This window comes from Carcharhinus amblyrhynchos, chromosome 18, assembly GCF_965287045.1.
Source record: "Carcharhinus amblyrhynchos chromosome 18, sCarAmb.v2.hapA, whole genome shotgun sequence".
NCBI lineage: Eukaryota > Metazoa > Chordata > Chondrichthyes > Carcharhiniformes > Carcharhinidae > Carcharhinus > Carcharhinus amblyrhynchos.
In genome coordinates this window covers 9,802,237-9,817,259 of record NC_137341.1, presented here as the reverse complement: position 1 = coordinate 9,817,259, position 15,023 = coordinate 9,802,237, and the positions used below count along the sequence as shown (strand labels likewise).

Sequence of the window (15,023 nt, the reverse complement as noted above, 5' to 3'; positions counted from 1 at the left end):
TCTAGATAGGCTGGGCGAATGGGCCAGGAACTGGCAAATGGAATTTAATGTTGGCAAGTGCGAGGTGGTCCACTTTGGTAGGAATAATGGTAGGAAGGATTATTACTTACGTGGCGAAAAACTGCAGCAGGCGACGGTGCAGAGGGACCTCGGGGTCCTTGTGTATGAGTCGCAAAAACCCAGCTTGCAGGTGCAGCAGGTGGTCAGGAAGGCGAATGGGATGCTGGCCTTCATAGCGAGGGGGATTGAATATAAAAGTAGGGAGGTCTTGCTGCGGCTGTATAGGGCATTGGTGAGGCCGCAGCTGGAGTACTGTGTGCAGTTTTGGGCGCCGTACTTACGCAAGGATACTTTGGCCTTGGAGGGAGTGCAGAGGAGGTTTACTCGGCTGATGCCAGAGTTGAGGGGGTTGAGCTATGAGGAGAGGCTGAATAAACTAGGCTTGTACTCGTTAGAGTTTAGAAGAATGAGGGGAGATCTCATTGAGACGTGTAAGATGATGAATGGGATGGATAGGATAGAGGTGGAGAGACTCTTCCCGCTCAGAAAGGACAGTAGGACTAGGGGGCACAGCCTCAAGATAAAGGGGGGGGGGGGGGCGGTTTAGAACGGAGTTGAGGAAGAATTTCTTCACTCAAAGGGTGGTGAATCTCTGGAATTCTCTGCCCGTTGAAGTGGTGGAGGCTACCTCGCTAAATATTTTTAAGACGCGGGTTGATGGGTTTTTGATAAGAGAGGGGATTAAGGGTTATGGGGAGAGGGCGGGAATGTGGAACTGAGCCACGACAGATCAGCCATGATCTTATTGAATGGCGGGGCAGGCTCGAAGGGCTAGATGGCCTACTCCTGATCCTATTTCTTATGTTCTTATGTTCAGAAGGAGTGCCCTTCTTTAGTGGGGGATGGCAAGACGGTGGGAGAGACATTGCGCTGCCATCCTCGTACTCCACAGGACTGAGGCACCAGGTGAGCACAGTGGTTTCCCCAAGCTTGGTTGCATGCAAAGACAGGGTGGAGGCTCTGTGGGTGAGCAAAGTAAAATTTATTGCCAAACCTACAAAACAAAATGGTGACCTATCTACACTCATGTATATATTCACCCGTGCCCACAAAGTGCCTATAGTTTCTTTGTCTGACTTTCCCACTATATCTCGATGTATCCACAGGATCCACAGCTGAGGTTGAGGTGCATGCTGACTTCCATGCCCTTTCGCCTCGGGCAGCTGGTTGCTTGATTGCTTCCCTCCTTGAAGTCAGGGGCTGAAGGTGTGCCACTCAGAGGAACGGGGTGTCAGATGAGCTAGAGTTCCTCGCTGTACTCCTGCTGATCCTCTTCGCTTCAGGTTCCCGGGGGCCTCTATGCTTCTCCATGGGTGTAAGGGACAGCTAGAATGAGATTCAGAAATCCTGTCGTCATCTGGCACCAACACGTGTCAATTCCCACTAGTGCCTGTACCATGCAGTCAAAGTCTTGCATCATGGTGCAGTCATCTCCTGCCATGGAGTGCATGTCCTGCACCAAGGTTTCCACTGCAGACATTAACCTCAATGTGCTGGCCTTGGTGTGCTGAGTGATAGCACCATCTCCTCAGATTGGGGGCTTCTTCCATCAGCCTTACACTCCAAGGAAGACTGCTCTCAGCCCTTCCTGATACTCGCCACTCCGCCTATGCAGCTCCAGGCTAAGGGGCACATCATCGGCAAAGGGCTCAGCAGAGTCCTGGGATCTGGCATTTCCCGCTAACGCCTGTTGCCTGGGATGTCCTGCCTCTCCCTGCTGTGGATCTTAAGCTGTGAGGTGCTCACCATTGAGTGATGTAGAAGCCTGCCTACTTGTTGGACTCATCGAGGTGCGAGTATCTGCACTGGTGCTGGTGATAGCTGTAATGCCTCATCAACAGCAGGGTTTGAGAAGCTCCCCCCTCTGAACTGCTGGAGACCGGTAGTTCCAGGATCACGAAGATGGTCCGGTCTGATCTGCTGGCCAGCCTGCAAAAGAAGGGATGCGGCATCAGTGCATTGCAGGGGATATGGAGGCAATATTGATAACTTGAGAAATTACAGCATGTGTGTTGAGGATTTGCACGTTTGTCTGCTGCCTCCATTTCGCCAGCAGCACAGACATGCTCTTTTTCCTCTCCAACCAGGTCAAGGGCTTGCTCCTCAAAAGGGGTGAGGGTTCAGAGCTTGGACATGACTCCAGCTGGCTGCACTCACTGATGCCTGTCGTGGTTGGATTTGTCCTGCAATGACAAAGAGGAAGAGTGAATGTGCGAGCATTGACATTTATGATGGTGATGAGGTGTGGCAGACATGGGCCTTGAGTGGGAGCTGGATTATGAGAAGCATAGCAGCTACTGGAGGAACATGGTGGTTGTAAAAAGGATGCGGGAACTGGTGCCTGATCAAGATGGCTGTGAGAGAACAGGTTGGGGGTGTGAAGGGTCTGCAAGGGGTCCAGTGGGAGACTGAGGATAGTTCACTTACCCTGGCTGAGCGAAGATGATCATTCATTTTCTTCCGACACTGCTGCCTCATCCTTTTCTGGAGTGTGCTTGCGCTGACCAGGGCAGTCACTGCCAGGTGACCCTGCTGGAAAGCCATCTCTTGGAACAGGATAGAGTGTGTCCCATTCTGCTGCACTCCAATCAGCATCCATGTCAGTGCCCCTTCCAAAAAGCATGGTGCTAACTTCTTGTCTTTCACCTCCTGCAGTCATTGAGGAACAGGTGCTGAGGAGCCATTTATATGGAACTCCCCAGTACTTGTAGCAGTCGAGTTGTTCTGGGATGGGCAAATCATGGGGAACACCCTGATGGGGGTGGTGTGAAATGCACGGGCTTAAAAATTCTTGCTAACGAGACGTAAGATTCATTCTTATCGAGACATAAGGTGACATTCAAGAACTTGACAGAAAAGTGTGGTTGCATGTGAGATGGTAGTTTGCAATGAAATAGTGGTGAAATTTTTTTTGAGGAATGGAACAATGACAGAAGATTTGAAGGAGAGAGTGGTAGTTCATACCAGTTAATATCAGGAAACGAAGTTGGGTGGTCAGCAGTTTAATAAGAAAAGAGGTAGCTAGCATAAACAAGATGATCTTGGAAAAGGATTAGAAAGATAGGAGAGCAACAAGAGAAAAGATATACATTCACGATTAGAGCATGGGGAACCTTAAAGGGCATTAGGGTCAGTGGATTGGGGAAGTTTGGGAAGCAGCAAAGACAACTTTTGTAGCACTTTCGTGCTTCTTGCATTTATTATTAATGGCGAGGGTTGAAGAGACAGGCAGGGTAGTTTAAGAAGCAGATATGTGGTAGAGAAGATAAGCCAGATATTATCTTTAACTTACTGGGTGATCTTTAGATAGTGGGTAGTTTTAGCAGGACTTGGCAATACTTTTACGTGATCAGCTGGATCAATTAGGAAAAGAAGAAAACAGACAGACTTGTGGCAGAGTCAAGTACACACACAGAAAATCCAACACCATCATTAAGCTGCCAATCCAATGGAAATCCTGCCAATTACGTTTCGGCAATGCAAACAGAAATATTAGTCATATTTTAGGAACATTCAGAATTTAGTAGTCAGCAGTTTAAAAACAAAATTGATGAATGTATATTACTTGAAACTAAACTGAAAATTTTACAGTTTTTCCAAATTGAATGCAAACGTACATTATTGTAAACTTTTTTAAAAAATGGTTTAGTGGTGAGGATTTGGGGCTGTTGTCATCTCAGACTAGGTCTGATTCCCTTACAGGGACAATCAAGTTTACATCATTGTCAACTTTTAATTTGACCTCACTGCTAGTGTCAGCAGGCAATTGAGAAATCAATATGGTGGTCAGTAATGGCAACTCCTAGCTGCATACTGAGGTAAGTTTTCTTTTTACAAAACTCAATTTTTTGGCAGAAAACTCCAGCAATTCATTCAATGACTTATTGATTAGGCCATGTGCAAATCTGATAATCCCAAGCACGGTAAGAACGTCACCCATGATAGTCTGGTTTGGGTCCTAAACTAGGGTCGTCATTAGCATACCGAAGGGCACAACATTTATCTAAACTGGCCACCAGGGATGGTTCACTACCACCCAAAACCAATATGGCAGAGGATGCGTTTCCGATGTCCTTTAGGCACTAGAGATTAGTTCCACCAACTGGATCTCTTTGAATTGTGTCTGGCGTGTGAAAGAGCTGAAACAGTGTCGACAGATGACATCATTAACTCAGGATCTTTCTGCAATCTTATTATCATACTAATTTATGTCACATTCAGATTCATTAACACCTCTATGCCAATTACCTGGGGATGTCATCAGAAATCATCAATTAAAGTAAGAGCAGAGATACATAATAAAAAGGAATGCTGAAAATAATATTTTTATATTACCAATTAAAGAACAAATTAAAAATGTTGGTGAGTACTTTGAAAAACATATCAAAAATTTGTCAGTATTTAATAGCCTTAATTAAGGTATGTTTTAGATACTTAAAAGTAATTTTTTCTTAACCAATTCATACAGGATTCGTGTTGGTGAAAGCACACTGCTTGACAGAAGAAAATACCTATTATACTTTAATTGCAAAAAGCTCACCGATTTGACTGATGCCAGTATATTGATAATGTTTCCATTCAGGCTTTGGCCATTATGAACAATATCTCCAAGTGAATAATAATCCTGAGGGTCTTTCACAGGTAAATGCAATAAGGAGAGAAGCCTACTTTCAAGCTCCAGGTCATGGCACATCCTGACTGTTGAAAAGTTCTCACTGACCAAAAGTTTATAGCAACTAAATGTGAAACAACAAGCAACAAACAATATTAATGTCAAAGGTTTCATCAGCAGGATAAATCAGAACTAAAATTTTAGGTAATTATGTGCCTTATTCTCTCAACTGTTCTGTTAAAATGCTTCATTTTAGAAATTAGATCAAATTTATTCTGAAAAATGTACATAATCAGTCTGATTACATGGTTAGCAATCTTTCCAACCCCACTGTTGGCACAAGGCTAAATTTATATTTGAACAAACTTCAGTGAGCGGTCATTCAACTAATTTTGCACTAATTTGCAATTCTGTATATCCAAATATACAATAAATGCAAATGAATAGCAATAAGCGATTAACAATAAAATTGAACTGTTTGATTTATGACATAGCTTGCACCACCATAATGCTCAGATGTACCAATCCTTTGACCCCACAGTTTAGTGGAACCTCGCTAGGGATTCTCCGCCAGGCTATCCAGGAAAAGCAGGTGATCCTCTTTCTAAGGGATGGGGGCAGGAGGTTCTCCCACCTGACACACTTTTTTGGAAAGGAGTTGCCAGGGAGATTAGTACAGAAAAGAACTGCCCTGCAGTGCAGGAAACAAATGAATGAGTTGATGCAATTGCCAAGGTAAGTAAAACTTCTACACACTCCAGATTCACTGGGATGTCACATGCCACCAGTCGATGGAACAGAGATCATTCCCGCGTGGAAAGCAAGATTAGCCTCTTCCTACAAGCCAGTAAGGGTCCGCTTAGGATACATTGGCCACAATCAGACAGTGACTACGGATGACCAACATTGCAGCTTGCCCAATCAACCAATTTCTATTCCAGCCACCAGCAACGGTGTAAAATGAGATCCCCTTTACAATTATCTCTCACCTTGCACCTTAGTTTTCAATCACATTACAGTGAATCATCTTTAGTTTCACATCTGCCACATGAACAAAGGCACTTCTATACGAAACATGACGGATAGACAAATCACATGTAACCCTTAGACCTCAGGCACACGTTATGTGGCCTAATGAGAATTATTCATCAAGATTTTGTTGCGATTAAGTCTGTAGTTTGTGGATGTTGTACTTGCCATGACCAATCTTAGTCTTCTTACCCAAGTGCACTTTGCAATGGTGTTTGTTTTATGACAAGTTTTGGCGAAAGCAGTGTTCATTATTAAGCTTTCATGCTTTTCTGCAGTGTTTTTCCATCTCGATGTTTAAAGTTGAACATTATTCCTTTATTAGTTCTTACGCACTCCATGCATGAAGCTGAGGGTGACATTTGAAATATCTGCTAGGCGGGAATCGTGTGCTCAGATGTGTGTACTCATCCTGATGATCCCATCTACTTCTCCGAGGATCTTACTTTGCTTCTGAACAGTTGCCTAGCGATGCTTCACAGAATTCCTCTATGAAGTCACAGAATGCAAAACATTCTGGAACTCATTGTATGACTGCACTCATTGACTTAGGGTTCATCAAAAGGATTGGCCTCTGTGAGACAGACAATGTCAAAGACTGTAATGATAGGAAAGCAATGCTCCAGCACATCTCCTAAGCGCTCAGCAGTATCATTGAACGCTGTGTCAAAACTGACTGGCCGACGTTTCTCCAAAATTCCAAAACAATATAGGATGGAAGCTTGACAGGCTTCCAGTGAATGCAAAGTAATGAGCGACTGTCACTAATCGAATGATGTTTGTGCTGAATCACTTTCTGCAAACATAACTTGCAGCTTAGGCAACATGCTGTCTCAAAACAGACAACTGTGTCCTGATGTCCAATGGCAACTTGGGGGTCAGGATCAAGATGTAACCTCTGCATTAATCATGCATGACAGCTGTTTGGCGAGATGATGTTATTTGGATGTAGCTCCCTCTCAAGACGGTCAAGCGTTAACCACTGATAAATATTTTTCTTCCTCTGGCTGCCTTGCTAAGCTGCTCTGATACTCGGATGAATGCAGTCATGGGTGCAACAGTGTTTCAGCCTCTTGAGGATGCCATGGCCACTAACTTGTCAATGCTTTGGTTGAAAGAACTGAACTATGTGTATCTGTTTGAGGATTTGTGCAAATGGAGTGCTTGTTACATTCCACAGCAATCACATGGTCTCAAGGCTACTGAGCCTTTTAAGGTTGACCCCCATTGTTAGGATTAAAGGTGACTTATGCTTTCTCTGTGATCAATGTGAGATTGATAACCTCTCATTATGTGTTGAAGATGACAATGGAAATCTTGTGTCCCTGCACTGAAACATTAAAGAGAATTTGATTGCAACTTGTCTTCACCTTATTCCTCATAGAATCTTATAGCTGATGTCGTCACTGGCATGTCTCCTGCCCCATGCTTGCACAATTATATCCTTATGAGGCTCATCTGAATCCTCATTTTCTTCAGATTCATCCACTTCAATGCCCTTCTCATCCAAGGGATGTCTAGCTCCCGCCTTTGTCGTGCTAGGTTGTGTAAGGTGCAGCAAACAGCAATGGCCGGCTGGGCTAGCATTTATTGCCCATCCCTGATTGCCCCTGAACTGAGTGGCTTGCTACGATATTTCAGAGGGCATCTGAGAGTCAACGACATTGCTGTGGATCTAGAGTCACATATAGGCCAGACCAGGTAAGGATGGCAGATTTCTTTCCCTGAAGACATTAGTGAACCAGATGCTTTTAATCTACGAATGGATACAATGGTAATTCCAGTGGAATGGTCTCCGTCCATATACAAGTCAGGAACTCAGTCTCCAGCCCCTGACTAACAAGGCCATCCCTTGCACGCTGATATCATCCTGGAGGATGACACTGGTGAGCTCTCCCCTCAGATGTGACTGCACATTCACAAGAGTCTTAATTAGCGTCAGCAGTCCCAGGCACTAGAAGCCACAGTCGGCCTTGTGTTGGTTGTCCTCCAGTGGCCTTGACAATAAATATTCACATACAATCGCTGCACTTATGTCCTGAAAACAAGCATTGTGCCTTGAATGACTAGGAACATGGAGGCTTGTATTGTAGGGCCTATTCTGACTCTGCGTAGCAGGTGTGATCATTTTTAAAAATCCTACATCCATTCTAATATGCCTCTGTAAAGATCATGTGCCAGTTAGGACCATATGCATCGAGGCACCAAAACCTAATGGATTCTCACTTGAATGTAGTAAAGGAGCCAAGCTTGTTCATCATACATTAGACCCTTGAATACTAAGCCCAGTCATGTTCTTCATGTTTTGAGCAGGACAGTTATAGAGTGCCCCTTCAATAAGCCAAGAATTGCCAGGGAAGTTTGAACTTCCAATTCCCCTGCTCCCCAGGACTCAGTGAAAAAGTCTCCAGTGTTAATTTAGAGTCGCAGCCTTTGGACAGTTCTGACTTATTTACCAAGGAAATGTTGTACAGAAGAATCCTAGTGTAACTCCAGGATAACTGTACAACTGAACACCATCACAAACCCCGTCCCCCCAACTCTGCCTAACTCCCTCAATGTCCTGACTACACACCAGTTCCCCAATCCAACTACCCACTCACTCACCACACCCAGTTACCCACCTACCCACACACTCACCAATTCATTCATTAACACACAAAAGCTTGGGGACCATGAAACACTGCCAGAACACTGATTTAAAAAGAGGGTGTGGCCTCTATGCAGATTCTCTATGCTGCTCTCTGCGAGGGTTCTTATAATGGAAGAGTTATGCAGGATCCTCCATTTGAGGTTTGGACAAAAAAATTGTATGCACATAAATGGGTTGTTTAACATCTGATTGGCGCAAACCCAATTTTTCGCCTGTCGCTCATATTTCGCACCCTGCTACTCAGCCAGAGCAGCAGGGTGGAAAAGTCCTGCCTGACATAGTTATTAAGACACAAACAATTTAGCAATTTCAATTATACCAGTGAGCTTCAAGCGTTAACATTATAATTAAAGTGGAGATATGATTTTGAATATACCTTGAAGTAGATGGACTGAACCTTTCTTCCTTTTCCATGTCTTTGGTCTGTACTAGTGGATTTTCAATTACAACTAGCAAAAAATATTTTTCAAATTATCGGTAAGTACATAGAAGCAAATGTTTTAAGAATCTCTAACACTATAACAAAATCACATAAAGCTAGGGAAATAGGAACAAAAAAATGAGGAGAAAAAACAAACCCTGCAGTAGGTCAACCTAGACTGCCTGAAGGTGATAAACTGAAGATTGTTTATATTACGGAAAGATCTAAAAATCTAGACGGGTAAAATTAATGTAAAAATAGCAGTAAAGAGAGCATTTACAACAAATGATAGATATGTCACTTTCCATAGCAGTTACCTTGTGTAAACAATTCAAGACATCTATGACAGTATCACTCTTCTAAATTAGACGTAATATCCTATCCACACCTTTAAGACAATAGAAAGCTGATATAGTTAGGAAACCAAAAAGTGGTTCTAAGGGATTTATATTTGAATTTATATACTGAATTTATGTATAAATAGTTATATATTGAATTTATTTGAATTTATATATAAATATATAAATATTTGATTTATATATTGGACTAGGGGGCACAGCCTCAAGATAAGGAGGGAGCAGTTTAGAACGGAGTTGAGGAGGAACTTCTTCACTCAAAGGGTGGTGAATCTCTGGAATTCTCTGCCCGTTGAAGTGGTGGAGGCTACATCGCTAAATATTTTTAAGACGCAGGTAGATAGGTTTTTGGTAGGCAGGGGAATTAAGGGTTATGGGGAGAAAGTGGGAAAGTGGAACTGAGCCACTTCAGATCAGCCATGATCTTATTGAATGGCGGGGCAGGCTCGAAGGGCTAGACGGCCTACTCCTGCACCTACTACTTATGTTCTTATGAATTGCTAGACATTAAAAATAATGTATAGTTTTAGGTGGGTTTAATTTAACGTCTCTGCGCCTGTAAGAAATTTATTTCATGCTGGACAAATGTGTTTGTATATGTGGGGTTTAGTTTCAATTCCAGCTGGGACTATTGTGTTTTGAGTTACGGCATGAAGAATAATTATAGATTCTTATCAACCAGACGCCCAAAAAATCTTCTTTGTTCTGTAGATTTAGCTGGAGGCAATTGCAGACAGGTCACAGAGAAGTGAACAGCTCTGTCTCAACTCTAGAGAAGCTGGAGAGAGAGAAGACCTGTACAATGCAGTAATGTGTATGAAAGCAAGCTCTGTAGAATCAAAAGGACGATTGGGTCTGGAAACCTGGAAGTTGGGCAGTATACTGTCCATGGCCCCAGACAAAGCTGAGAGGGAGAATGCTAAAAAAGGTCTCTAAAGTAATCCTAAAGTTTGGAATGTCTTATTACCACCTGTGACCAAATTGTGAAGTAACTGGGATGAAAGTATTGACCGGATATCAGAATTCGTGTAACAGTGAGTTAGTCGAGGGAACAAAAACCGAAAAGGGTTGGTACAAAAATCATGGAATGGACTCACTGTTAAAAGTGGAGCGGAAGTTCTGGTCAAGAGTCCACTGGAAAATACGGGCTGAATTTCAGAATGTGAACCACAGTGAATATATCACTGTGACATAAGATTTTAAAGTGTACTTTGAGTGTGGAGACCCTCATATGACACTCATCTGGGGGGATTCTGAGGAGAAATCCATGAATTTTAATTTTGTGTGCTAATGAGACCATTGTAGCTTCAAATCTACTTTGTATTTATCTTAAAACCTGTGTGTAATTGTTAAGTTAAAGGAGAAGTAAAGGAGTATTGTATTAAGGTTCCACCCTATGGTTGTGATCCTCCCAAAAGTGCTGAATTGGTGGGAAAAATGTTCCAGATCCCGACAGTATTATCAGTTCAGCTTCTCACCCAAATCTCCCCACTCTGTGCATTGCAAAAGTCCCAGTCATGAATCTCATTAAAAACCTGGAGGGGCGGGGCCTATTCACGTCAGAGTCTGACAGTTCTGGAACTCTGTGCATGGGCAGTGGCTCCGATCTTTCAGAGTCCCTGTTTGCTGGCCAGCTAAATCGCTGGACAGCGAGGGAACCCCGCAGAGCTGCCCACCCCCACCCCCACCACCCCCCCACGACCCGACCGCAGCTCCCACAATTCCCAAGCCAGCCCTGACCCAGCCCCCTGCCCCGGTGTGCCCCAAAGTATTGCCCACTCCGCAGGAGTGGTGACCCCCACCCAACCTCCCTGCCCAGGAGGCAGGCTCATCCCCAGCAGAACCTCCAACCCCACCCCAATCTCTGCCCTCCCTCCATCCCAGACTGATCGCCATGCAGTGTGGCAGTGGGACTTCCCCACTCCCACCGATCGCCCTTAGGTCCCACCCAACAAGACACTGCCTGATGGGCAGTGCCAAGGTGCCCCCTGGACATGGGCACTTTGCCCAGGGGGCATCACCCCCCCTCTTCATTCCAGTGGGCTCTTCCGCTACTTCCCTGACACGGGGAGCTCCTCTGAACCCCACCAGAATGAAGTACTCCTGGTGGGGTGGGCGATTCAACTGGGATCAGTAAGTTCCCGATAATTACACTGAATTACATTGATAAGTACATTTAAAACAGATTCAAAATATTTACCTGCCTTCCCATCGGTTTCCAGCTTAGTCTGACCGGCGACTGTTCGCCGGCTCTGGAAGATGCGCACGCGTTCCCGGCGCATGCACAAATCTCGGATCAAAGCCGGCAACACGCATCTCCCACTCCGACCCACTGGAAACGTTCCGGGTCGGGATGGGAGAATTGTGGCCTATATTTCTAATCCAAAGACAGATTGTAGTGAATGAAGCAGAAACATAGGGATGTAATTTCCAAGCTCCCCAGTGTCATATTGCAGGACAATATCCCAGAATACGCTGAGGAATCTCCTGCAGAAGTTCACAGGTCAGGTCTGCATAGCAATTGTCCAGAAGTACAAACATTCTCTGAAAAATTGCCCTGCGCTAGGAACCATCAGAAAATGCAATTTAAATCACAAACTTCAGATGACTCTGAATGGGTTACATCAAGGTACCTAGAAAAACTTGAGAAGGATTAAAACTACTTCTAACTTCATGGGGACTCCCCCACCACCGCATGACTTCATAAGAGTTTCCACACACCACCTTCCATAAGGGAATAAGGCATCCAAAGGACCTCTCTATCACTTGGTATTCCCTCATATTTAAGGGGTGCTTTCCACCCTGCCGCCCAACTCTAACTACAACCTCCAGCCCCTCCTGATCGCTGACAAACTCCCAGGCCCAACTCACCTGACACCCTCAGCAGGTTGTCAAGACAGGATTGAAAAAAAAATTCAGTTAAGAAATTGTGAACAGAGTGGCAATCTGACGACCGTCTCTCTGGGGAAGTTAGGCCCAAATGTATTTAATTTGAAGTCTTAAACATCTAACCTACTCCCGTGATAAGAAGATAAATTAAGAAATACTCTGATAATTATCACTTAATATGATGTCAGGGAATTGAATTTTCATCACTTCAGCTTAGTAAAAGAAACGTATTACAGAAGTATAAAGATATAGAAGGGAATAAAAACTTTGTAAGCATGATAAGAATCAAAAAATCTATGGGGTTTGCATCTTGCAAATGGTGCACTGCATCAATTAAATTGTTTTGTACAATTCTGTTTCCTGAGATCAGCTTCCAAGAGCTGAAATGTTTCTAATCTGTGCTCAACAGATTATAACTGGCTTCAGACAAACCCACAGACAAGTTATCCAAGCCCATCTTTTCTAGCCAGGAGGCTCATCAGTCTTGTATAGTGCATGTACTGAAAAGCGAACTTCAAGTTCCTTCTAGTTTGAATTAAGCTCTTGAAAACTGCACCAACATTTTTTTTATTGATGTAACCTGATTAAACAAAAGATGAAAGGCAAAAAGGTACAATTATAACAAAAGACACAACTAAGTATAATCCCATAAAAGGAAATTAAAAAATACAGCTCAAAGACAATATCAGCATCCCTAAAAAACCAGGCAGTTCCAGCTGCTTGGATTTCTGTTCCTAACTGATCTCCTATAACTCCTAGAAATTGTGTACAGTTATTAATGGTCACTGTGCTAGCTGACAGCAGAGGCAGTAACATCATAAAATCATGGGTTTATTGCTGTGATTTTCCAATAAACACTTAAATCTTTCCAAATCCCCTTGATGATACAAAACCGCTGAAAACTTTGCCCTGAAAATGGATATTTGGGCAAGACATCTAAGGACTCTTGATGTACGGGGAAACATTTTGAAGAATAAATTATTTCATGTAAAGAATGAGCGTTGGGAGGGGTGTTGTGGGAAAAAATTACACATATATGCAGGGGGCAGGATGGCACAGTGGTTAGCACTGCTGCCTTACAGTGCAAGGGACTTGGGTTCGATTCCCGACTTGGGTCACTGTCAGTTCTTCCCATGTCTGCTTGGGTTTCCTCCTGATGCTCTGGTTTCCTCCCACAGTCCAAAGATGTGCGGGTTAGTTGGATTGGCCATGCTAAATTGCCTCCTAGTGCCAGGACGATTAAAAAGGTAAATATGTGGGTTACAGGTATAGGGTCTAGGTGGAATTGTTGATGGTGCAGGCTCGATGGGCCGCATGGCCTCCTTCTGCACTCGGGATTCAATGATTAAAATATGAAACAGCATTTTCTAAGGGTCAGACAATTTAAACCACAAAATTATCAGCATTTATCACTAATTAACACAAAAATTAATGGAGTTCAGTGTGACAGATTTTTAAGCAAGGATGAGTCAATTTATTAAAAATCAATATGCACGTCGGTCACATAACGCATTTTTTGAATAACGCACCTTTTCTCCAAAATGACATAGGATACACATGAAAAGTAGATTTCTTATAAAATATTTCTGATTTTTAAGTCTTTTCTTAAAATGACCAGTTCCTTAAAACGTACCACAATCTCCAATTCTGAAACTGTTAGAAAGCCCTCTTACGTATTCTTCTCTCCCCCAGGAAGTTACATTGATGAAATAAATTGGACAATCTCGGACTGTGAAAGTAAAAGTATATCTTTCTGTCCCAATGTCTAAAGAAAATAAAAGAAATATTACCAAATTGTGTGCATTTGCACTTTTAAAATAAATCAGTAAAAATCTAAAGTACATTTAAATTACATATAAAAACTTTGGCATCACAATTTTATTAAAAATTAAAGAGAAAGTCTGCTGGTGTTTCATGATCATCAGGAAGATCCTGGGATTTACAAGCATCAATACTTCCAGAGAAAAGCTTCCCCATCAACTTTTAATTATCCTAATTACATACAAATGACAACACATATACATAATGTTCAACTCAATCATTCCATGGTATTTACTTTCCTCAGGAGCAGTAATCCTAATCTCATGTGCCCATCCTATACTGATATCCCCTTCTCCATGTTTGCTTCAATCATCTGCACTGAACGTTTTGAAATGTTGAAAAATGATCACCAACTCGGACTGTATCCTTTAGTCTCAATATTCTATCTAAAAAGAAGTTTCTTCATTCTGTCCCAAATTTATACACAATCTTATATACAGACCCTTAAACATTATAGCTGGGATTTATAAAGAGTCTCACGGTTGAAACCCCATGCACTGCAGCTTTGTATATCACGGTCCCAGACCTCATGTTGGCATCTCAATGCCTCTGGGACAGTTCCAAATTTTCAATGGGTACAGCTGTCAGGTTTGGTGTGGGCACAAATAAATTTTTTTGGAGATGGATTTGGGAGGAACCTGTGGGACCAACAAGAGCCATCATGAGAGCTGGTCTTACCTCTTTCAAGGCTGCTATTCTCCTTGTTTGACCTCCTGGTCTGTCGAGGAGCTGCCTGTGCCAATTAGCAAGGCAGCAGTAGCCCCCAACGTGTCTGTCACCTGCATTTTCTGCTGGCACCAGTTTGGCACTTCTAATTGGATGTGGGGTTTGCCTCCTAGTCAATTAGGCCACGATTTTGAAAATTGCATCGCAAGTGTGAAGCTGCACAGGCACAGGGTTGGGACTGGAACTCATCTGAGTGTTTTCAAAAGTTTTTTTAAAAGTTTATTTATTATTGTTACAAATAGGTGTATATTAACACTGCAAAGAAGCTATTGAGAAAATCCCCATGTTGCCACACTCTGGCACCTGCTCGGTAACGTGTTCCGTTGTCTTCATGGGCATCTCCTCCCATGACTGAGTTCCAAGAAGAGCATACGAACAATTTGCCCTACTCAGGTGAGCTGGTTTTTGAGTGACTTGCGCATCAATGCTGAGCAGGTTGGCTTGGAAGAGGATGCT

General features: G+C 43.1%; 1 protein-coding gene across 1 annotated transcript in view; it reads right to left on the bottom strand.

Moving 5' to 3' along the window:
• meiob (meiosis specific with OB-fold) overlaps window positions 1-15,023 on the bottom strand; it is a 61,525-nt gene that overhangs the window by 32,506 nt on the left and 13,996 nt on the right. The window contains exons 4-6 of the mRNA XM_080206076.1: window positions 13,654-13,785; window positions 8,731-8,803; window positions 4,601-4,796 (exon numbers count right to left, since the gene is read on the bottom strand). Of these exons, the coding sequence (XP_080062202.1) occupies window positions 4,601-4,796; window positions 8,731-8,803; window positions 13,654-13,785 (401 nt within the window). The remainder of the gene's footprint in view (window positions 1-4,600; window positions 4,797-8,730; window positions 8,804-13,653; window positions 13,786-15,023) is intronic.